The 21,701-nt window shown below is 39.4% G+C and overlaps 1 protein-coding gene across 1 annotated transcript in view; it reads left to right on the top strand.

Moving 5' to 3' along the window:
- The window catches only part of CADM2 (cell adhesion molecule 2), a 382,977-nt gene that overhangs the window by 220,430 nt on the left and 140,846 nt on the right, over window positions 1–21,701 (top strand). Inside the window, 2 exon segments of the mRNA XM_033146823.1 lie at window positions 361–438; window positions 441–509. Of these exon segments, the coding sequence (XP_033002714.1) occupies window positions 361–438; window positions 441–509 (147 nt within the window).

Below are 21,701 nucleotides of genomic sequence, written 5' to 3'. Positions count from 1 at the left end.
AGATATTGAGATTGTTTTCCTTGAATTGCTTATCTTTATAACAAGGAATGGACAAGCATTATAGGACAATACTAATGTTTCTTACATTTATTTTTCCTGTAAATAAACTAATAAAACAACAATTACCCAATGCACAAGCCTATGGGAGACTAAAGCTATTACTATTCCCCTATAAGTTTTATTGTAATGTTTTAATTTATTTATATATTTATTCTGCCCTTCATCCATGGATCTCAGGGCAGTTCACAACAGAACATTACATCATAAAAACCACAAAACTGTTTTCAGAGACAATCCTACATATAGTGTGTTGCAGTAATCTCTAACCTGCATTCTTTTCCTTATATATCCTCCCTGCAGGTAGCCAAGGGCAGTTTCCGCTCACACAGAATGTTACAGTTATCGAGGGTGAAACAGCAACGTTGACCTGTAGGGTTGATCAAATGATAACACCTCCCTCCAGTGGTCAAATCCAGCTCAACAGACTCTGTACTTTGATGACAAGAAAGGTGAATATGCTTTGATTCTAATTTACTTAAGTAATAATGTATTGATTAAAAAAAATCTAAACTTGCTTTAATAATGTCCTACAGTTTATTCATTTATTTATTTGCCAAGAATTTCTCACTTATGTACCATGGTCAAATCCAGGAGTTTGTCCAATGGAGTGAAACTGGGGCACGGCCAAAACAAAGGCTTTATTTCACCTGGCTCAAAGACTCAGTTTGGAACACACCACCCAGTGCCCATTTTACACACACACACACAGAGTCTGGGAGCCTCAATGGCACCCCTCTGGAGCTTCAATGGAGCAAAATACCCAGCTAGTCCCCTGCCCCCCATAGCTATGACCCTGACTGAGGCATGCAAAAGAATGAAGATAGATAAGTACTGTAATGGTTAAAACTGGTGGTCGTGGTTGCTCAAAAATGTTGAGCTGAATGCTGTGAATCAGGCAAACACTGGGAGTGAAATCAGAAAAAATGTAAAGAGTTGATGTTGGATTATGTTAGTGCCTCTGGGTTCTGATTGCTAACTGACTCCTTTTTGCTCTCCTGTTGGTTTTATTTTGGTATGGGCTGGGGAATCGGATTCCCAGTTTTCCATGACGTTCTAGTTTTTCTGTCACCTTTTATTTTTCAAAACTCTTTTCTAGCAGGCATGTGGACATTCACATGATATACTTGAAATTATCACCACCTTGTTCTGGGGGCTGTTCTTCAATCCCGGAGCAGTAGTATGGAGGGCCAGGCTTACTCAAAACAGTGGTGGTGTGTTTATGCCTCATGATAGCAGCAGACAGCTGCCCTTATAGTGTGATGGCCAGTGATGGGGAGAAGAGAGGGAGAAGCGGTGAGAAGAGCCATACTGTCTGACTGCTTCAGTATGGGTGATGCCTCTAAAAGTATGGCATCCAGCACCCACCTGAATTGTGGCTGCCCACTACCTATTCAGGGTTTGAAAGAATAGTTGAAGCAGCCATAGTCCATGAGCAGTAGGAGCACAGTCAGGATCTTGAGTCCTATGCTGTTGGTTGTATGTGTGTGCGTACCCATAGTGCAAGAGAGCATATTTTTGTGTTGCCTATGTACTTATTTCCTAGATCAAATAATATGCATATGTGACTTGAACTGTAGTCACACAATATGAAAATAATGATGCCTGAGTTATAAGATTACCATAAGATAAAGTAGGGGAAGCTATTGACATACTTTATTGTATATTATTATATTAATTAGTTTATATTTTGGCTCACTTCTATTACCTATCTGCTCTGTGTGTGTTTTTAGGTTTCCTTTATCATCCGTTCCACTTGGGGTTAGACATGAAGCTCATTATTCCCCATACAAAATTGTTTCTAGATTCTTTAATTCCTTGACTGCATAAACTTTATCGTGTTACTTGACCTGTGGTCTGTAGCCTGGACCACCTATCTAGTATTACTGTATGTGCCTTTGAATGTAGCCATTTCCTGTTTTCTGATTTGTAGTCTGGCTTTATTGTATCTGTGGCATCCTGATACCATGTTTAGATGGCATTATTTGTGGTGTATGGATTGTAAGCAAATGTTTCTGTGGGGTCTTCCTCCTGGTCAATACTTATTTAATTACTTTTCCATTTACCTTAAATTTGGCAACTCAGTTCTCCATTTGAGTACTAAAACAGCTACTTCACATGATTTAGGGCATATGCAACATACAGTGGTACCTCAGGTTGTGGACACGATCCATTCTGGGGTGCCATTCACACCCAAAAAGTCCACACCCGAGCAGCGATATCGTGCTTCTGTGCATGCGTGACCTTGTGCAAAACACTTCTGTGCATGCGCAGACCACGCGGATCGCCTCTGCATGTGCGCATGCGATGAAACCCGGAAGTAAAACACTTCTGGGTTTGCCGTGTTTGTAACCCTACCTGTTCGCAACCCGCAGCGAATGCAACACAAGGTACGGACCTGTACTGGTGAATTCTACACAGAAGTCTTATATCTGAATAGTCCACTTTTAATGGTGAATTCCGGTGCATACTGTGAATAACAACTTTAAGTTTGGAGCAAATAATAATAATCATCATCATCATCATCATCATCATCATCATCACAGGACATATATATTGTATGGTGCTCTTTTTGACTTGAATGCTCAATGAAGCGGCAGTTTTGAGCCTTCAGCTGGGAAGGGTGTGTGTGTGTGAAGCAAATGCCTAAGGTGCGGCTGCTAATTGCTAAGGCTATGGAAGGACCCCACCACATTCTTTTTACTGTGAAGTGATAGCACCCAAACAAATACACAGGTTTGGCAAATGGCTAGAGAGCATAACATGCAGGTGTGGAATTGGCAGATCCCTCCAAATGCTGAGAGGTCAGTTTTAAAGCATGGAGGTTATTTTATAGGGCTCTGCCTTAAAACCTGGTCAATAAATTCCATATTTGTTGTTGTTTAGGTCGTTTAGTCATTCCTGACTCTTCGTGACCCCCATGGACCAGAGCATGCCAGGCACTCCTGTCTCCACTGCCTCCCGCAGTTTGGTCAGACTCATGTTGGTAGCTTCGAGAACACTGTCAAACCATCTCATCCTCGTTCTCCTTGTGCCCTCCATCTTTCGCAACATCAGGGGTCTTTTCCAGGGAGTTTTTCTTTCTTCATGAGGTGGCCAAAGTATTGGAGCCTCAGTTTCAGGATCTGTCCTTCCAGTGAGCACTCGGATCTGATTTCCTTCAGAATGGATAGGTTTGATCTTCTTGAAGTTCATGGGACTCTCAAGAGTCTCCTCCAGCACCATAATTCAAAAGCATCAATTCTTTGGTGATCAGCCTCTCAGCTCTCACTTCCATACATCACTACTGGGAAAACCATAGTTTTAACTATATGGACCTTTGTCAGCAAGGTGATGTCTCTGCTTTTTATGATGCTGTCTAGGTTTGTCATTGTTTTTCTCCCAAGAAGCAAGCATCTTTAATTTTTTGACTTCTGTCACCATCTGCAGTGATCATGGAACCCAAGAAAGTAAAATCTCTCACTGTCCTCCATTTCTTCCCCTTCTATATGCCAGGAGGTGATATAGAAACACCTTATTTCTTCAATGAAAATATCAGATAGAATTACAGTGCAAAAAAATGCAGTTAATATTAAGCATTACTTACAATTTTTTAGTCTGAGACATAATAATGCTTATACTTTGTGTGTGTGTCCGTGCTTTCAAATGGGCAGTATGATTCATTAGAAATCCATAAACATATATATCAAAAAAAGAAAAGAAAGGTAATTCCACAGCCACTCTCCCAGAGGCTTTTTTGTATTAAAACAGGAACAGATTACTGTATTGGATGAAACAATAGAAAGATGATGAAAGGAATATTTTAGCAGCTCAATCCTATGTTGATCTATTCAGAAGTCCCACTGAGTTCAATAGGACTTACTCCCAGGTAAGCGTGCAAATAGGATTACATTCAATGAATATCCTGAGGATTGCACAAAGGTAGCGTAAGCGTCACTCAATATCCTATCAAGATACAATATAAAGTTTGCAAGCAGGGAAGATACATTTCTGTTGCCCTTATTGAGAGAAATAGAAAACTTCTCTGCTCCCAATCGTTGTTTTCCTTAGGAGTTCCGCTGCTAATGAAGTCAGCACTGGCACTGCTGATGCCCTGCGTTTAAGGCTAGATGCAGCCCTTTCTCCTGTAGTCACAAGCCGCCCTCTCATTCCAAATGTCCTCATTCCCCACACAGACATTGTGGAAGCACAAATAGGATTCACCCCCATTAGGCAGAGACCTAGAATATAAACACTGGCTTGTTTTGTTTGAAGGGCTGTTGAAGGGTATTTCTAGATGGCCAGTTATTCAGCAAAGTGTTGCTTTACTTAATTTAGGGCAGCAGCAGAAATGGTGACATGAATAGAAGAAGATTAAATTCATGACCTTCAGTATCATGGCATGAAATTGAAATACCCTAAATCAAATTGCTCAGTTAGCTACATGCCATGTGTTACAGTGCAAAAATAAAGTAAAGCCAGCAAAAATCTAATATGAAAACTCAGCATTCGTAGCATTTGAATGTTATTTTAGATGGAAAGATGGTGTGGTAGTTAACAAATTAATTTGGAAAAGGAAAGGGCCATGTTCAACTATATTTTCATCTCCTTCTCCCCAAACACTTCATTCTTTGCATTTGTTCTGTGTTAACAGATTTAATTTTGCAGTACTTCTAATATGAGTTAACTCATGGAAAATTTGGCTCTTCATCCAATCAAGTGATGTATGTCAAGAATCATGGGCAGTATACACCTTCTTTAAACTTGTATATCGTATTTAATAGACTATATACTATTTTTAAATGCTTTTTTAAAAAAAACAACAAACAAAGTTTTGCACTCATTAGCAGATGTCCTGTACAGAGAGTTTATTATGTCGATTCACGATTCTAGTCATTGATCATAATGATACTCTTCAAAAATATATCAGCTTCCATATATTAGATCAGTGAGAAAAAACATATTCCCAAAGTGCAATTCGAGAAAGAATATTAATTTAAGTAAGCACACACATAAAATTACATACAATGGTGAATTAAAATATGCATTTGGATTGCAATAAAGCTGCCACATTGGCCAATGAGAATAATACCGAAATCCATATTAGACAATATCTTTATTACCACCAATGTCACTAAATAGTATACAAGCCTATTTTGTGCTGTTTGTTTGGTCTAATAACATATTGTTCCAATATGGCTTTTGGACTAAATTAGCAGAATTCTAGTCCAGTATCCTGTTCTCATAACAGCTAACCAGATGCCTATGGGAAGACCACAAGGAGGACTGGACACAAGCTCATTCTTCTCCACTTGTTCTTCCCAGCTACTGGTATTCAAGTACTGCACAGCCAGATAATACTTTCAGGTGGTTACCATATGCATCCAATGATTTGTCAATTTTAAATTTATCAACAAGGCCTAGAGATTAAGTTTCTTGTTATCACTGTATGCCTCAGTTCCTCAGACTCCCTTCCTGTGCAAATTAGTTCAGACAAAGAGATCTGCCCTACAGGGTAGATGGGGAAAGAAATGGGGCTTTATTGTGCATATAAATTTTAAGGTGAATAATTGTGGCCTAAATATTTATCATTACAGTGTTCTCTGCTATGAATTCAACAGACTAATTACCTTTCTATGGATCTATTTATCACTCTAAAAATAAGAAGAATTTACAGTATCAAAGCTGCTCAGGATAGCAGAAAAAACCCTGTTTCTTTTAACAGCATGATGAAGAGTTTCCTATGTACTTAACACAATGATGGTCTGAAAATGAAGGATAGGAGGTGAAAAGAGTAAAACACTGCTCTTTTGAGTTGAACCGTGGGGAATTTCTGAAAGATTACAGCTGTATTGGCTCATTGCTTAATCAGAAGGCAGAGATATGTTCTCAGTGTGTGTTCGTTTCTCCTAATGAGAGAGACTATTAAACTAGCCCAATGATATATATAACCCCCCTCCCCAGTTTGGTATGAACATCTTTCAAATGGATTCTATTTTATATCTTCATTTTACTTCTCTACATTTTCCTGTACTGATGACTTTTAGGTAATATATAGGAATGTGACTCTGGTTAGCTGCAGATATTTCCTATATTTATAATCATGGGAACATCTAGGGTCTTATTGCAGATTAATATGCTCCTAACATCATTTCCCCCTTTTATTTATTTGATGAGTTTTTTTATTAAAAAATCCTTCCAAAGTAGCAGTTTTTGCTTTCATTCTCAGTCTGAGAACATAGGAAAAGGAAAACCTTGCCTGTGAGATTAAAAATCAGATCACCACGTTGTCAGGTTGTAATGAAGGGTGTTGAGAGGACCACACAGAATCCCTCCAGTCTTACTGAATAATGACAGAATATTCAATCAGAAGTAAATTGATTTTATTAACATAATATAGCCACTATTTTCACTATCTATGAAAAACATGTATGCAGCAGCTCTAATGCCACACATTGTATCTGTGCTGGAAAAGCAAAAAGTAGATAAAAACAGGTGCAGGATTGGAAAAATGAAAACATAAATATGATTAGTAGTTTAAAAATTAATAAGAAGAGCAATATGCATGTAACACTGTTACATTCACACACACACACACACACACCCTTAACTGCTACCAGTAATTTCAAAAAATTGTGATTTAAAATTCATTAAGGATCTACAGGAAACAGTGGTTAATTAGCTTAAATACTGGAAGCTGTGTTCCATGTTTCTGTATATATCACCTGTGATGATTTCTGCTTGGCCTACTTATAACAATGTAAGGGACATTTCCTGTAAGGGACGTAGAGCATGCTTTGTATCTTGGAGTGGGACAGGGACTGGGGAGTGAGTTTGCACATGTACACACTTTCAGCAGCCATGAATACTGATTCCCCCATGAGAAAGATAGGCAGAACAATCCTATACGCTGATTAATTTAAGAACAGAGAAAACCACAGCTGTAATTTAAGTTGCTGTGGTTGTTAGGTGGGGATATTGTTTAGGTGGGGGGGGGGTGTTTAGGTGGGGGGGGGTGTGTTTTTGCTGCTGAATTTAGTGTTAATCTTTATTTTAATTTTATGTTTTCTTTTATTTTGTATGTGGAATTGTGCCCAATTATTTGGACGTTTTGATGCTTTGTTGAAATACCCTCCAACATTGTTCAGATGAAGATATGGGCAATTTCTCCTCATCTAAGAACCCTCTCAACCCCCCCCCCAAATTTTATAGCCCTCCCCACCCCACCCACAGAGCATTTCATCATTATATCATCATCTTATCTGTTTTTTAAAGTATTTTTATTGAAGATTTTCTTGATTTACACAAAGGTATGTGCAATGTTCATCATCTTATTTGTATGCCGCTTTTCCATAGTTAAAACAATGCTCAAGGCAGCTTACGGCATGACAAGATTTACATAAATACCAACATAACCAATGTCATAAAAATAAATAAAACACATCAAAATGCACAACCAAATAGAAAACAATTTCCACTTATCGGTAAATCATACATTCTAAAACTAAGAATACAGCATTAATATCAATCATAATTAAAATGACATAGATAAAAAATAAAAGCAATTAAAACAAAAAAACAAAAATGGAGCCCTCTCTGGCCAGCAGCAGCAGAAGCACTCCTTTATGGAGCCAGCCGTCAGGTGGAGAGAACAGGGCAGGGCCCTTCAGGCTCCCAGCCAGTCAGTCCTGGGCCATTTCCCACTGCTACACCAATGGGACACAGCACACACACTCTCCACCATCCAGAGAAAATCTCTTAATGTTGATTTTATTTTATTCATTGGAAAAGTACGCATCAATAAATAAATTTTAGAAAAGGGCAAGATTAAATGCAGACACACAAAGCATTTTTTTAATTAAAAAAAAAAAAAACTGTTGCGCTCCGCTCCACTCCCCTTCTTTGTGCGCAGGGTAGCCCTTGCCTCTGCCTGCCCCTCAGAGCTGACACATCATCCGAGGCTGGGCCTTGGCAGCAGCAGGCTCTCCTATTACTCACCCAACTCTACAGCAAAATAGGAAATTCTTCCAGTAGCACCTTAGAGACCAACTGAGTTTGTTCTTGGTATGAGCTTTCGTGTGCATGCACACTTCTTCAGATACACTCATGCACACGAAAGCTCATACCAAGAACAAACTCAGTTGGTCTCTAAGGTGCTACTGGAAAGAATTTCCTATTTTGTTTCGACTATGGCAGACCAACACGGCTACCCACCTGTAACTGCAACTCTACAGCAGCCACTATGAGGTGCCCAAGGGAGGAGACGGGCAGTAGCGGCCATGGAGAGGCAACAGGATTATACCTCACAGCCAGTCGGAACAAGCATCAGTATAATGGTTGAGGAGTCAACTTCACCTGTTGAACACCAGTCTGAAGAGGGAGAAGGAGGAATGAGCCCACCTGCAGCTGATCATCCTTCAGAGACAAAGAGCAGAATGCACTGATGAGAACCAGCTGGCTCCAGACCTCTTAAACAGAGCTCCAGCAGTAGTCAGATGCTGGAAACAATGTCTGTGGTTCCTAGCTCTATCCTGCTGCTTTCTGTCCTCCGTTGGGACTCTTGGCTTTGTGATCATCTGGATTCCCTGACCACTAGACTGTGTGACTTCATATGTGGATTCTGTTCTCAGGGAAGTGTTCTTCAGAGATACCTAAGCTCCTGCTTGCTTGGCAAAGGGACTCGGACAGGGCTACATCTTCTTCCTTGAGCTCTGCGGTAGCAGCACTAGCAGGGAAAATAGCGACGTTCTGGGATCAAATCAGAAGCCAGGGTGGCTGTTGTAATTCTGGGACTGTCCCTGGAAAATAGGGACAATTGGAAGGGTATGTCTTTATTGTTTATGACTACTTTTCTTATTTGCAGTTAGTGTACTTTTTTTTTTACATGTTGTAAACTACCTAGGGCATGGTTTCAACTATGGAAAAGTGGCATACAAATAAAATGTTTGATCATTTGATTAATATACTCCTTACTTGCCAAAATAGCTTCTAAGTAGTTTATAAGTTATAAAATATGTCTGCACATAATTAAAATATACAATAAAACAGTTTAGCTTTCATATCCCAGAAGCTTAGATGCAAGCTATTAATGGTTTCTGATTTGAATCAAACAGGAAGATATGGTTAACTGAGACTTCTTGACTTGCTTGCTTGCATGAAGGGATGAGCAGTGGGGTTTTATTCTGGCAGGTGAAAATCATGCATATCTCATTCTGCTAAAATGAGATTTGATCATGCGAAATTGACCATTTTCTGGCCGTGGATTGGCTCTGGAATACGTAGTGCAAAATGGAAAGGCAGCTGCTTTTGAAAAATATAGGTGCTATACTTTTTATTTTATTTTCAAGCATAATAAAAACTTTTAAAGACAACAATGACAGCTAGTTCTTTTCAATCTTAAAGAACATGCAAAGCAGTTTAGGATGTATAAGAAATATATATCCTGTTATATAAGAAATTTTTAACAAGGCTACCCAAAGTTCCTAATCCAGTAAGCTCTTGGAATGGTTTCCTTGAGTCTGGGGTGGTTGTCTCATTTGGTCATCACATCACATGTAAGAGAGATGAAGGTTGCCAAGCATTATAGGAGGATAAAGGGTCTGTTTTGCCCCTGGGCACTTTTACTTGAAATGTCAGTTAAGTGATTTCTTAGGTATAACATAGGAAAGACTGGGAAGTACCGGTAGTTGGAGCTCTGTTCTTAGCTTGAAATGCCCTGTTAGGCAACACGAGTATCCCAAATGTCAGTTATTAATTAATGGTTATCATAACATAACAATGACATGTTATATTTAATTGATGAGTCATACTCCAGGAGTAGGAATCTCTTCAAAGGTTTAAACATTAAGGCCCTCTTTCTGTGGAAGCACTTTAGTACTGCATGTCAATCCTTTTGTCTTCTGAGGTAATGACTTGAATCTTATTCAGAGTGTGTCACCCAGTGCATAATTATCTTTGCGTTACTATTCAAAAACAGAATGTGGTTGATTTCGTTTAACTTGACAGCCATGTTTCTTTGGCTCAATAAATGTTATCAGGCATTCTTTGGCTGCTTCTATTGCATCAGCTTTAATTAGTTTTTGATTGCTGTTAATTTCACAGCCTTTCTGTTTAATAAATTGCATCAAAAATGCTTTAGTTTTTGTTGCATCAACTTTAATTAGTTTTGTGCATTGCTTACTTGATTTTATTTGGTCTCTTTGAAGGAACGTGTCCCTCCCTTCCTTTCCCAGTATCTTATTCCTTATATATTCCATGATGATGTATATGGTGTCAGTGATGAATAGAGCTAATTGAGTCCTTCTCTAATGACAGCACACATGTAATTTATTTTTGTTTATTTATTGAATTTATATACTGCCCTATACCCGGTGGTCTTAGAATAATCAAGATATAAAACCACAAAATACATAATTAAAATAAAAACAACCCAAATGGCCCCTCAAAAAAGCGCACATTTTGAAAGGGCGTAGGTTGTAAATCTTGTAAATCAGATCAACCAAATCCCTGTATAATTAGGATATAGATGCCTCTATGAAATAAAATGGCAACTTATCAAATAAAAGCTGCCATCTTCCTCGGTATTCAGTAAATATTCCAATTTTTAAAGTGATCACACTACCAATCTAGATACTTGGACAACAATGCATCTGCAGTTTTTTAGTCCTGGGTAAAACTTTTTGCAGTTAGGACAGAGTATTTTTTCTTCCTTTCTCTGCAATAATGTATCTGAGGTTAGAGTGGCTGATTTTTTTCCCTTTGATGTTGTTATCTAGTTACATTTATTTATTGCATATTTATAAACAACTTGGATTAAGGTATTGAGGAGATTCTCAACCAATTTGCAGATGGTACCAAACTGAGAGGGGTAGCCAATGCCTCAGAAGGCAGAATCAGAATTCAAGTTGACCTTAACTGATTGGAGAACTGGGCTCAAACTAACAAAATGAATTTCAGCAGGGACAAATGCCAGGTTCCATACTTAGGCAGGAAGAACCGGCTGCATCAATATAAGATGGGGACTTGCCCTGTAGTACATGTGAAAAAGATCTAGGGGTCTTAGTAGAAAACAAGCTTAACATGAGTTAACATGAATGGGATGCAGTAGCAAAAACAAACAAACAAAAACACTAATGATTTTCTAGGCTACATAAATCATACAGAAATACAATGTCCAGATCAAGGGAAGTAATAGTACCACTCTATTCTGCCTCGGTCCAACCACAGCTGGAATGTGCAGCAAAGTGCAACCAATATGATCAAGGGTCTCGAAACCAAGCGTTATGAGAAACGGTTGAAGGAACTGGGTATGTTTAGCCTGGTAAAGAGAAGACTGAGAAGAGGTATGACAACCACCTTCAGATATCTAAAAGGTTGTTAATATGGTGGAAGGAGCAAGCTTGCTTTCTCCTTCTCTGGAGGCTAGAAGCCAGACCAATGGATTTAAGTTACAAGAAAGGAGATTTTGACTAAACTTCAGGAAGAACTTTCTGATAGTAAGAGTTGTTCAACAGTGGGACAGACTCCCATGGATTGTGGTGGATTCTCCTTCCTTGGAGGTTTTTAAGCAGAGGCTGGGTGGTCATCTGTCATGCATGAACTAGTTGAGATTCCTGCGTTGCAGAGGGTTGAACTAGAGGACCCTCTGGATCCTTTCAAATGTTACATTTCTATGATTTATATCCCACCTTTCCTTCAAGGAGCTCAAGTCGGCATACAAGATGCATTTTTATCGTCACAACAAACCTGTGAGGTAGGTTAGGCTGAGAGTGAGTGACTGGCCCAAGGTGAACATCATGGACAAGTGGACACTTGAACCTTGGTCTCCCAAGTCCTAGTCCAGCACTCAAACCACTATGCAACACTGTCAGTTCTCTAAATTTCCCTACTCTGTTATCCACAGAATCAGAAGGCATTTTTTTTTGTAGAGAGAGAGAAAAGGTATTGAAAACCTCAGCATTTTCCTTTCATCATCGCTGCCATTATATATGAATGTCGCTATGCAAATAACGATGAAGTAGTGACTGCCATCTATTGTTTGTTATGCTTGGGATGCCCAGGTGCTTCAGGCTCAAATTCAGCCAAAGTTATAGTAGTGAAAACTGACAGAATCAATGCTGGCTCTAGCATTTTCATTCCACAAATGAGGAACTGAAGATGGTTGGAATGCATTGCATTATAATTCTTCTAGGCTACTAGCCATATAGTAGGTAAATGGGTTTAATGTTATGATGTATTAAGGAATGCATTGCCGATTATAAATGCTAGTATATAAGTGGGACGCGGGTGGCGCTGTGGGTTAAACCACAGAGCCTAGGGCTTGCCGATCAGAAGGTCGGCGATTCGAATCCCCGCAACGGGGTGAGCACCTGTTGCTCGATCCCAGCTCCTGCCAACCTAGCAGTTCGAAAGCACATCAAAGTAAAGTAAAGTGAGATGAGCGCCGCAACCCCAGAGTCATCCGCGACTGGACCTGGTGGTTCGAATCTCCATGACAGGGTGAGCTCTGGTTGCTTGGTTCCAGCTCCTGCCATCCTAGCAGTTCAAAAGCATGAAGTGCAAGTAGATAAATGAGTACTGCTCTGGCATGAAGGTAAACGGCATTTCTGTGCACTGCTCTGGTTAACCAGAAGTGGCTTAGTCATGCTGGCCACATGACCTGGAAGCTGTAGGCCGGCTCCCTCAGCCAGTAAAGCAACCCCAGAGTCGTCTGCAACTGGTCAGGGGTCCCTTTACCTTTACCTTTAAATGCTAGTAGTTAAGTGGTATATAATACAAACAATATTGTGAAATAAAAATGTTAGTCACTTGAAAGACACAAATAAATGACTGAAGTGGAACATAAACAATATTGTATCTTGTTCAAAATTCAATAAAATAATAATAATAATAATAAATAAATAAATAATTTATTATTTATACACCGCCCATCTGGCTGGGTTTCCCCAGCCACTCTGGGCGGCTTCCAACAGATTAAAATACAATAGTACTACTTATAGTGCAATGCTATGCATGTCTACTCAGAAGTCAGTCCCATTGAATATTATGGTACTTACCCACAGGTATATGCATATAGCAGCCTCTTCCAACTTGGTGCCCTCTAGACGTTTTAGACTACAACTCCCATCAGCCCTGACCATTGGCTACATTGTCTGGGGATAAGTAGGAGTTGCAGTCCAAAACATTTGGAGGCACCAGATGGGGTTGGGCTGTCTGATTCAAGTTTGGGTGTTCAGCCTGGCTTGTATGGGCTGCACTCGCCTCGAAATATTATGTGCATAGTTTGGGGGGACACCTTGATCTGGCTCTTTTGCTAGATGTGAGGTAGCATTGGTATTAAGCGGCTCCTAGGGTTGACTGTGTACAATGTATTGTACAATTTATACATAGGAAAGCAAGAGAGATAATACCTGCCGGTACCCCCAAGTCCCTCCACTGGATTCCATAGCTGAATAGGCAATTGTTCCTCAGTTCACAAAGCCTAGGCAAGACCTGTACACGGCATCTATGTCATTCCTTTTACTGTGTCTTGTAAATGCCAAATTGTCCATTTTATTACATAATATAAACACATTCTCAGCTTGATAGCACATCCAACTTCAAGGCCACCTCCATAGTAAGACACAAGGTGAGACTGATTTGCAATGCCCATGAAAGTTTCTCTGCCTCATTTAACAACTACAAGCTAAATACATTTGGGCTTCTCTTCAGGAAAAAGCCGCAGCGCCTTTCATTTCATCATCTATTGAGTGTGTTTCTTTCCATATATTAAACATAAGCAATGGCCTGTTACTGAGGGTTCCAACCATATTCTTCGTCTGCCCCTCATATTGGTAACTAGAATGTAAAAGAGTTATATATATATATATATATATATATATATATATATATATATATATATATTTTTAAAAAAATAGATGTGTATTCTTCAGGCTGCAGTCTCCTTCCTCACCTTAAACTTTGGGGTTTTTTCCCTTTAAAAATGACTCAAAAACTGGCATTTTTGTTCTAAACATTTGGAAGATTATCATTTCCCTTTTCACAGTTTACAACATCCTTAAATGCTTTGGCACTAACCTTTGATTACCTTAAAACATATGGTAAATATATCTCTTGTTTATGCTTCAGGCTGTATTTTAAATGTGTGGCTTGCTGCAGTACAAGCAGTGTGTTTAGCTTCATAATCTCTGTATACATTATTTGTTTTCTTTGTTCTTATTTAGGTTTTCCTTTAATTCAGCTTTGACAGCCTTTAAGTATGTCAGACTTGCTGGTAATCTCTCTCCAGCCCAAGGCCAAATGCTGCAATGCACAGGTCTGCAGATGTGAACTAAAATTAAGGGTACTCAGTATTTCAAAACAGACTGTGACTATACCATTGAATGGGTTTTTAAAAATAATTTTAGCTAAACGTTGCAGTCTTAAGCATGCTGATTTGTCCACAAACTTTCTATACAACAGATAGCAGAAGGTTATTTATTGCATCACATGGCCAAACTGAGACCGTCATAATACAAATTTTGAAAATGCTAAGTGAAATATTTGTGGATGTAGTACAAATACATCCACAAGGAATTACAAATGCAAAGATCATCCAAAAGCCTATAGCAGTTTTACAGCTGAAATTGAAATTGTAAGTACAAAGAACAAACTTTGAATCATTGTAAAGAAACATTTTTATGACAAGATAATAGAAATTGAGAGGATATTGGGGGTCATCTGCAATGCAGGATTCAACTGCTTTGCTTCTTACAGATGGCTATCCAGTCTCTGCTTAAATATGTTTAGTAAAGGAGAGCCTAAGTCAGTTTCACTGTTCCACAACTCTTGCCATCAGGATGTTTCTCTTAATCTTTAGCTGATATCTGCTTCCTTGAAAATTCTATCAACTAGTTTTAGTCCTGCCCTCTAGAGCAACAGAGAACAAGTGCTTGATCTTCTGCACACCAGACTGTAAGAATTTGCAGGCAGCTGCTCTGTCTCCAGACTACACATGCCCAGCACTTTCAAGCTTTCCTCCAAACCCCTCACCATTCTAGTCTTCCTTTTTTGGACCTGCTCCAGTTTGTCAATGTGGCACTCGGAACTGGACACAGTACTCCAGATATTGCCTAATCAGGATAGAATACAGCCAAACTATATTGTCTTGCTATCTGGATCTGGGTAATCTCTGAATTTGAGGAGCACCCCCTGTAACAATGTTTCGTCCCACCGCTGCCACCAGGTAGCAATGTAGCAAATATCACATGCTCACAGGGGTAACGTTAACCATGTTGCAAAAGGGGGATTAAGGATTTTACACCCCCAAATCCCCCCAAAATCTGTAAAGCTGCCACCATCCTTTTTAAGCAATTCACTGCCAGCCCCTGGGCACAGGGAAAAAGGGATAAATCCTGGCCCTTCCGGACTGTGCAGCCCCATCTACTATAATGTAGTCACGGGCAAAAATCCAACCGGTAGGGTCAAGCAGTAAAGCACCAGTTTAGCTTTGCAGTCAAGAGGAACAAAACACACAAAACGTCCTTTCAAAGGTTTATTAAAAAGAAGGAACTTTAAACTAAACATTGGTTACACAGTTCTCAAGAATAAGATTACAAGAATATAAAATAAAAATGTAATTCAAGAATAACTAACTGACTTCTCCATACTCGCAACCCAGGACATAAGAGGATAAAGCCCCTCTCCATTGTGGCAAGGGCACCTGGCGGAAGATGCTGGAGTTCAAAGATGACCAAGAGCCTTAGCTCAGAGCAATGACTAATAGCCCAAAGGCTAAGAGCAATTAGCATTACAAACCCCTAATGTTTATAGCATATTCCCACAGTGGAGTTCCATAGATGGACCAATCAATATAAACGTCTAATTGGGACTAAGCCAATTAGAAAGTAAAAGCCATTCGTCTTTCAGGTGTCAAAGAATCAGACCACTGCAGCTTGTTTACAGCCAAAGTGAATGACAAAAGGCTCCTCCAGTTCACTTCCCAGGCTTGTTCTACCCATCTGGAGATTATCAGTGGGCTGAGGAAGATAGCCCCTGACACAGCTGAGATCATGTCCCCCATTAACATGTAAATCACAGAGACTCACTCCTCACACCACTTGGCAGAACCCATAAAGTAACATTCCACTTAAAGAGGCCCATCACATTCCAGCATACTGGCCACTCAGCCCAGCATCCATTGCAATAGAACCAATGATTTTAGAGTATAATGTTCACTACTTCACTACACCCCTCTTTACCCTCATTCAAATTATTTATAAAAATGTTGGCCCCATGGCAATCCACTTGAAACCTTCCTTCTGTCTAACACATTAATGAGAGCCATTAATGAGTATTTATTAGGTATGGTGGTTCAACCACACCTGGATCCAATGAACCATATTGTACCACGATCCAAATCTGGTGCTGTCACCACTTAGGTTCTGCAGAGTGGCAGAGCTACCACCATATTCAGAGCCTGGTGACTCACAGTGGCAGTGGGAAGTGGGGGACACAGACTGGGACACATCCCTACACCAACTTCAGGCTGATGCAACAATCAAGTCTAGATCAGTCCCTATGCCAACCAGTGCCAGCTATTAGAAAAGTTTGGGATACAGAAGATCCTCTAACCAACTGAGCTGGATGGATAGTTCCTGGACCAGCTCAGCTCCACCACTGTTCCCTGGTGTTTCACAGGCAGAAGGCACTATTAAGTAACTATTAAAAGGGGGAAATAATGTGTCAGTAAATTTTGAGTGGTGGAGGGTAGCTGAAGATCCTGGTCTTTATCTTGTTGGGCAGTGATGAGTCTTCTCTGCTGAGGCATGGTTGTAGACAAAACTGCCTGTGATACCAATGACAGCAAGCAAGAATTCATCAGCAAGCTTAGTTTTATCATTATCATCATTTATTAAATTTGTGTTGTTTTTTATTGCCAAGGCTGAAGTTGTAGCAGATTTGCATGAGTTCATGCGGCTACACTGAAGAATGTTTCTTCTCTAGTAAAAGAATGTGGGGCTTTTGAATAACAGGTAATATATTCTATGGAAAGAAAATGGAAAACATGGAGGCCTGAAGGCTTTTGTTCTCTATTCAGAAGCAATTTCAGAGTGACAGAAGATGGAAGACTTATGGCTTTGCATATATGGGGGAAAGTAGGCTTTCATGCCCAAGTGATAAAAGCTTTCAACTTCCCCAATTTATTTATTTTCTAGACTGTTAACTTTTCTACTTCATGACCCATCATCTTCAAATTCCCTTCTTCCATATTTGACCACTGCTACCCCCCTGCCTAATTTTCTCTTCTTCTTTGGAAGATGCTGGTTAGCTCAGAGTATCTGAGTTCCAGTTTGCTCTGATTCCCCTCTTTCTCATCCATGTTGTTAAGGGCTTCTCTGTCCCCTGTATTTCTGATACTATTATTAATATTATTTGTTGTTCAGTCGTTCAGTCGTGTCCGACTCTTCGTGACCCCATGGACCAGAGCACGCCAGGCACGCCTATCCTCCCGCAGTTTGACCAAACTCATGTTAGTAGCTTCGAGAATACTGTCCAAATAATATTATTTAGCATTCTTTTAATCCTAACCCAATCATCACCCTGTAAAGTGGGTATTATTACTTCTAAATAGGAAAGAATAACAGCATCAACTCTACAGAGATAAAAAGTATATTTAATCCTTACCTCATCTTGAATGCCAATGTTTTTTCAAGAGAAAAATAACTTGGTGTTTTGAAGATTTAAATTAAAAACAATGTGGAAAAAGAATACGGGTGAATTTAAATCTCTTTCTGGTTTGGGGAGTATGTTGGGGCACCAGGATGGGCTTTGTATCCAAACCATTTTCTGGTCATCCCTTGAAACTCTCCCTTTCTGACCCCACTGCTGTTGAAGCTCTGGTGTTGGTTGGGGCATGCAAATTGACACCTGATGATCTCCAACATTGGAACTTTGTTGGAGAACAATCCTACGTATCCTGTAGCTCTGGGATACCATCCCAGCTGCCATAGGATTGAACCCTAAAGTTTCTAAACAGACTAACTAGGTGGTTTGTTTGTTTAAGATTCCACCCCACCCCTCTCTCTCACACACAATGTTCATATATGAATCAAACTACATGTTTATATTCATTTTATGTGGTATATATTCTTGGAACCTCTGTATGGTGTTCCATGATGCCTTTCCTTTGTTAATTTTGATATTTTGATCTATATTTATAATTTTTAGTTGATGGTTGCTGAGCAATAAAGGGAGGCTGGTAGCGATCCTCGTGTGGTTAGTAATAAATGTTCACTGGCATCCAGATTGGCAAATAACTTTAGCACCTGTGAATGTAATCCACCTGTTCTTGATAAAATGTGCAATAATTGCTCGATTTCCAAAGGCAACCCTTCTTGGGCTTTATTCTTGTCAACATAGTTTAACTGAAAAATAAATCTATGGTTAAAGCTACAATCCTGAACAGAATTACCAGGAATTAAATAGTGTTGGCCCCAGTGTGAGCTACTCCAAAGTAAACATGCTTAGGATTGGGCGATAAGTCTCAACCCTGCCCCCCTTCTCTCTGTGTTTCTGCTTATAACTTCAAAACTTTGAATTGAATGAATTTTTTTAGGTCTTTTTACAGCATTCTAAAATGTTTTCTCTTTCCCATATTCATGGTAATCAAATCCTACACAAGATTAGAATAGAGTTCTCATGTTTGAATTAGGATTTTTAAAAGTGCTGTTTCAAAGAGAAACAGCTAGTGTTTTACATCTTGTGTATGAATACTAAATACAGTGGTAATGTTTTCTTTTTTGTGGATTAAGATACACCAATGGCAGACGAGCATTCCTAGTAAATGGGACAAAAATAAAAGATTTTAATGTAGGTTGGACATGTACTTCCCCAAAAGCATGTTAGTGAGGACAGAATATACTTGGTAAACATGGAATGCTGGCTGTTGAAGGAAGAAGCAAAACTAGGGGAAGCAGGACTGGAATGACTGGTACACTGAAAAGCATGCCACACTGTAACATTTTGTTGCAGCGGCTCAAACAGAACTAAAAAGGGAGCAGGTACAGCCAAATGCGGCCCGAGCATGCTCAGTGACCATATTATGCCAATTCTCTGTTTTCTGTTTGAATGGGGGCAGGCAGAAGGAGAGCATGATGTACTAACTTGAACAGTGAAGAGGAGCATCCTACACTACAATGTTTTCTTGCAGGTTCCATTCGCCATGACTAATAGCAGTTGGTAGACCAGTCCCCCGTGAATTTTTCAGCTTCCCCACCTTGTAGAAGAGAATTCCATAAACCTATTCTGTGTTGCAAGGGTGAATGTTTTCTTCTGTCAACAAGTTTCCCACAGAGCATCTTCTGTATGAAACATGTCTTATCTTAATCCTGTTAAACACTTGGGCAGCAGCTTTATATGATGCCATATGCACATCTACTCATGTGTTGCGATGTGGCAGGAGTTTATTGAAAATATTCATGTCTCTGGCGGTGCTGCCCATAAGAAATGTACAATCTGAACACTTACCTTGTGTGTGTGTGTGTGTGTGTGTGTGTGTATCAGGAAGGATATTGGGGCTTAGTGTTACTGTTGTTACAATGTTGGTCCTTTGGGCAGAACAGGAGAGCCTATAAGGTGTTTTCATTGCCTAAATACAGTGGTACTTCTGGTTACGAACTTAATTCGTTCCAGAGGTCCGTTCTTAACTTGAAACCATTCTTATCTGGAGGCGCACTTTCGCTAATGGTGCCTCCCACTGTGTGCATGCCTCCCGCTTGCATCCCTGGGCAAAGTTTGCAATCAGGAGCAACTACTTCTGGGTTAGCGGAGCTCGTAACCCAAAGCGTGCATCAGCAGAAGCGTTCATAACCAGAGGTACCACTGTAGTTACCATTTGTAGTTGAGATTTCGAGGCAGGGGTCTACATACAGAATCTCCTGTCAGGAGGCTATTTAGTTTCAATTTCATAGCTTGTTTTAGCTCTTCCATGACTTCACAACTTTAATCCTCCCAGTGGTATCCAATATAGAATTTTCTGCTATAAAAAGCTTACTCTTGAGGTCTGTCTTGTTCTCTTCAGAAAGGAGATGTGTAAAGCATTTCCATCTTCCCAGGAGTTAGTCATTATTGCCGCCATGTTTTATGGTCCTTCACATTTGATCATGGTAGGTTTTAGTCAGACATAACCTCATAAGCTGAGTTTAGATATAATGGCTTGCAGTTTGGTAGAAATATTTTCCCTGAAAGGCTAGAGCCCTAACATCTAGAATTTGAGAAAAGAAGCACTGGTGGTCATCTTAGAGGAGCACCATAATATATGGGGCAGAGGGAAAGAGACCAGGAGAAGAGAATTTCTCTCCCAGAAATGGGGAACCTGTGGCCCTCTGTATGTTCATAAGAACATCCATATTGGATCAGATCAAAGGTACATCTATCCTAGCATCCTGTTTTCACAGAGGCCAAATGAATGCTTATGGGAAGCCCACAAGCAGTACATGAGTACAGCAACCAATGGGAGAGTCCCTGATACTACACATTAAAACTGCTCCCTTCACATCGTAATTCTTCTCTATTTATGGGTCCAATTTACAAACACTTTATTCTTCTGTGTGAATAAACGTATGGGAAATGTAGCACAGGAACAATCACACCACCACCATTATGCAGGCCTTTTTCTCACTGATGCTAAAACGGAATGGTAATTTTAGAGGAAAAAGAAAATCATAATGCAGTATTTCTAACTCTTCGATACAATTATGTATTAACATAATCCCATCTTTAAAAAAAAAACAGTGCAAAGCTATGAGGGGCATGATATGTCTCTTTAAAGATCAATACACTAAAACTTTTCTGTTCAGCAATGAGATGTATTTGTGTGGTGTACTTTAGACTGCCAAATTTGAGTGTGGGAAACTGACATTCAAACCTCTGTTCAGCTTCAAAATACCTGACTGGTGGTTACTGGGGAATTAATTTCCCAGTCTCCAATATACAATTGAGTTCCTTCAGTGAAGAGTTGGATGCAAACGTAACAGTTAAATAAAACAGTTAAATAAAATAATAATAAAATCACACAATTGCTCTTTGGAACTCACCTCTACAGGACATAGAAGCATAAATATTTTTGAAACTTTATTGCCCTTATCTGTTGAAGCTGTCTGAATGTCTCAAAGTCAAACTAGAATATAGAGATGTAATATTGAATCTGCCTTTCTAATTTATTTTGCATACAGCAGGTCTTTTAGCCTCTGCAGTTAGTTCCATTTCCCTCATTTCACTGGTGAAAATTTCCCTCCTAAAAATTCTGTTTATCCCCATTACCTAAAACATAACATGTTCAAATATGATTTTCCTAACAGTTCAAATAGTAGGAAATCCAAGCAAGGGAAACATAATCACACAGGTACACGCCACTGAGCACCTGGTAGTATATGGATAATTTATTTTAAAAGTTGGAGATGCTTTCATGCGTAACTGTAATCATGCTTAGTTTGGTCCTAATTCTCACTTTCCACTAAACAAAATGTTATCTCATTTTTTTTAGCATTTATAACCTAGAAATGAAAACTGAACACTAATGAAATCTTAATTTCTAGCTGTCCAATTCACTGAAGGGGTAGTTTAACATCAAATAAACAGTACTAAAATAGCAGCAATATATGTCAAAACATAGAATACCAAGTTAT

The sequence above is a fragment of the Lacerta agilis genome, chromosome 4, assembly GCF_009819535.1.
Source record: "Lacerta agilis isolate rLacAgi1 chromosome 4, rLacAgi1.pri, whole genome shotgun sequence".
NCBI classification, from domain to species: Eukaryota; Metazoa; Chordata; class Lepidosauria; order Squamata; family Lacertidae; genus Lacerta; species Lacerta agilis.
The sequence above is the reverse complement of the archived record's forward strand: the minus strand, read 5'-3'. Positions and strand labels throughout refer to the sequence as shown.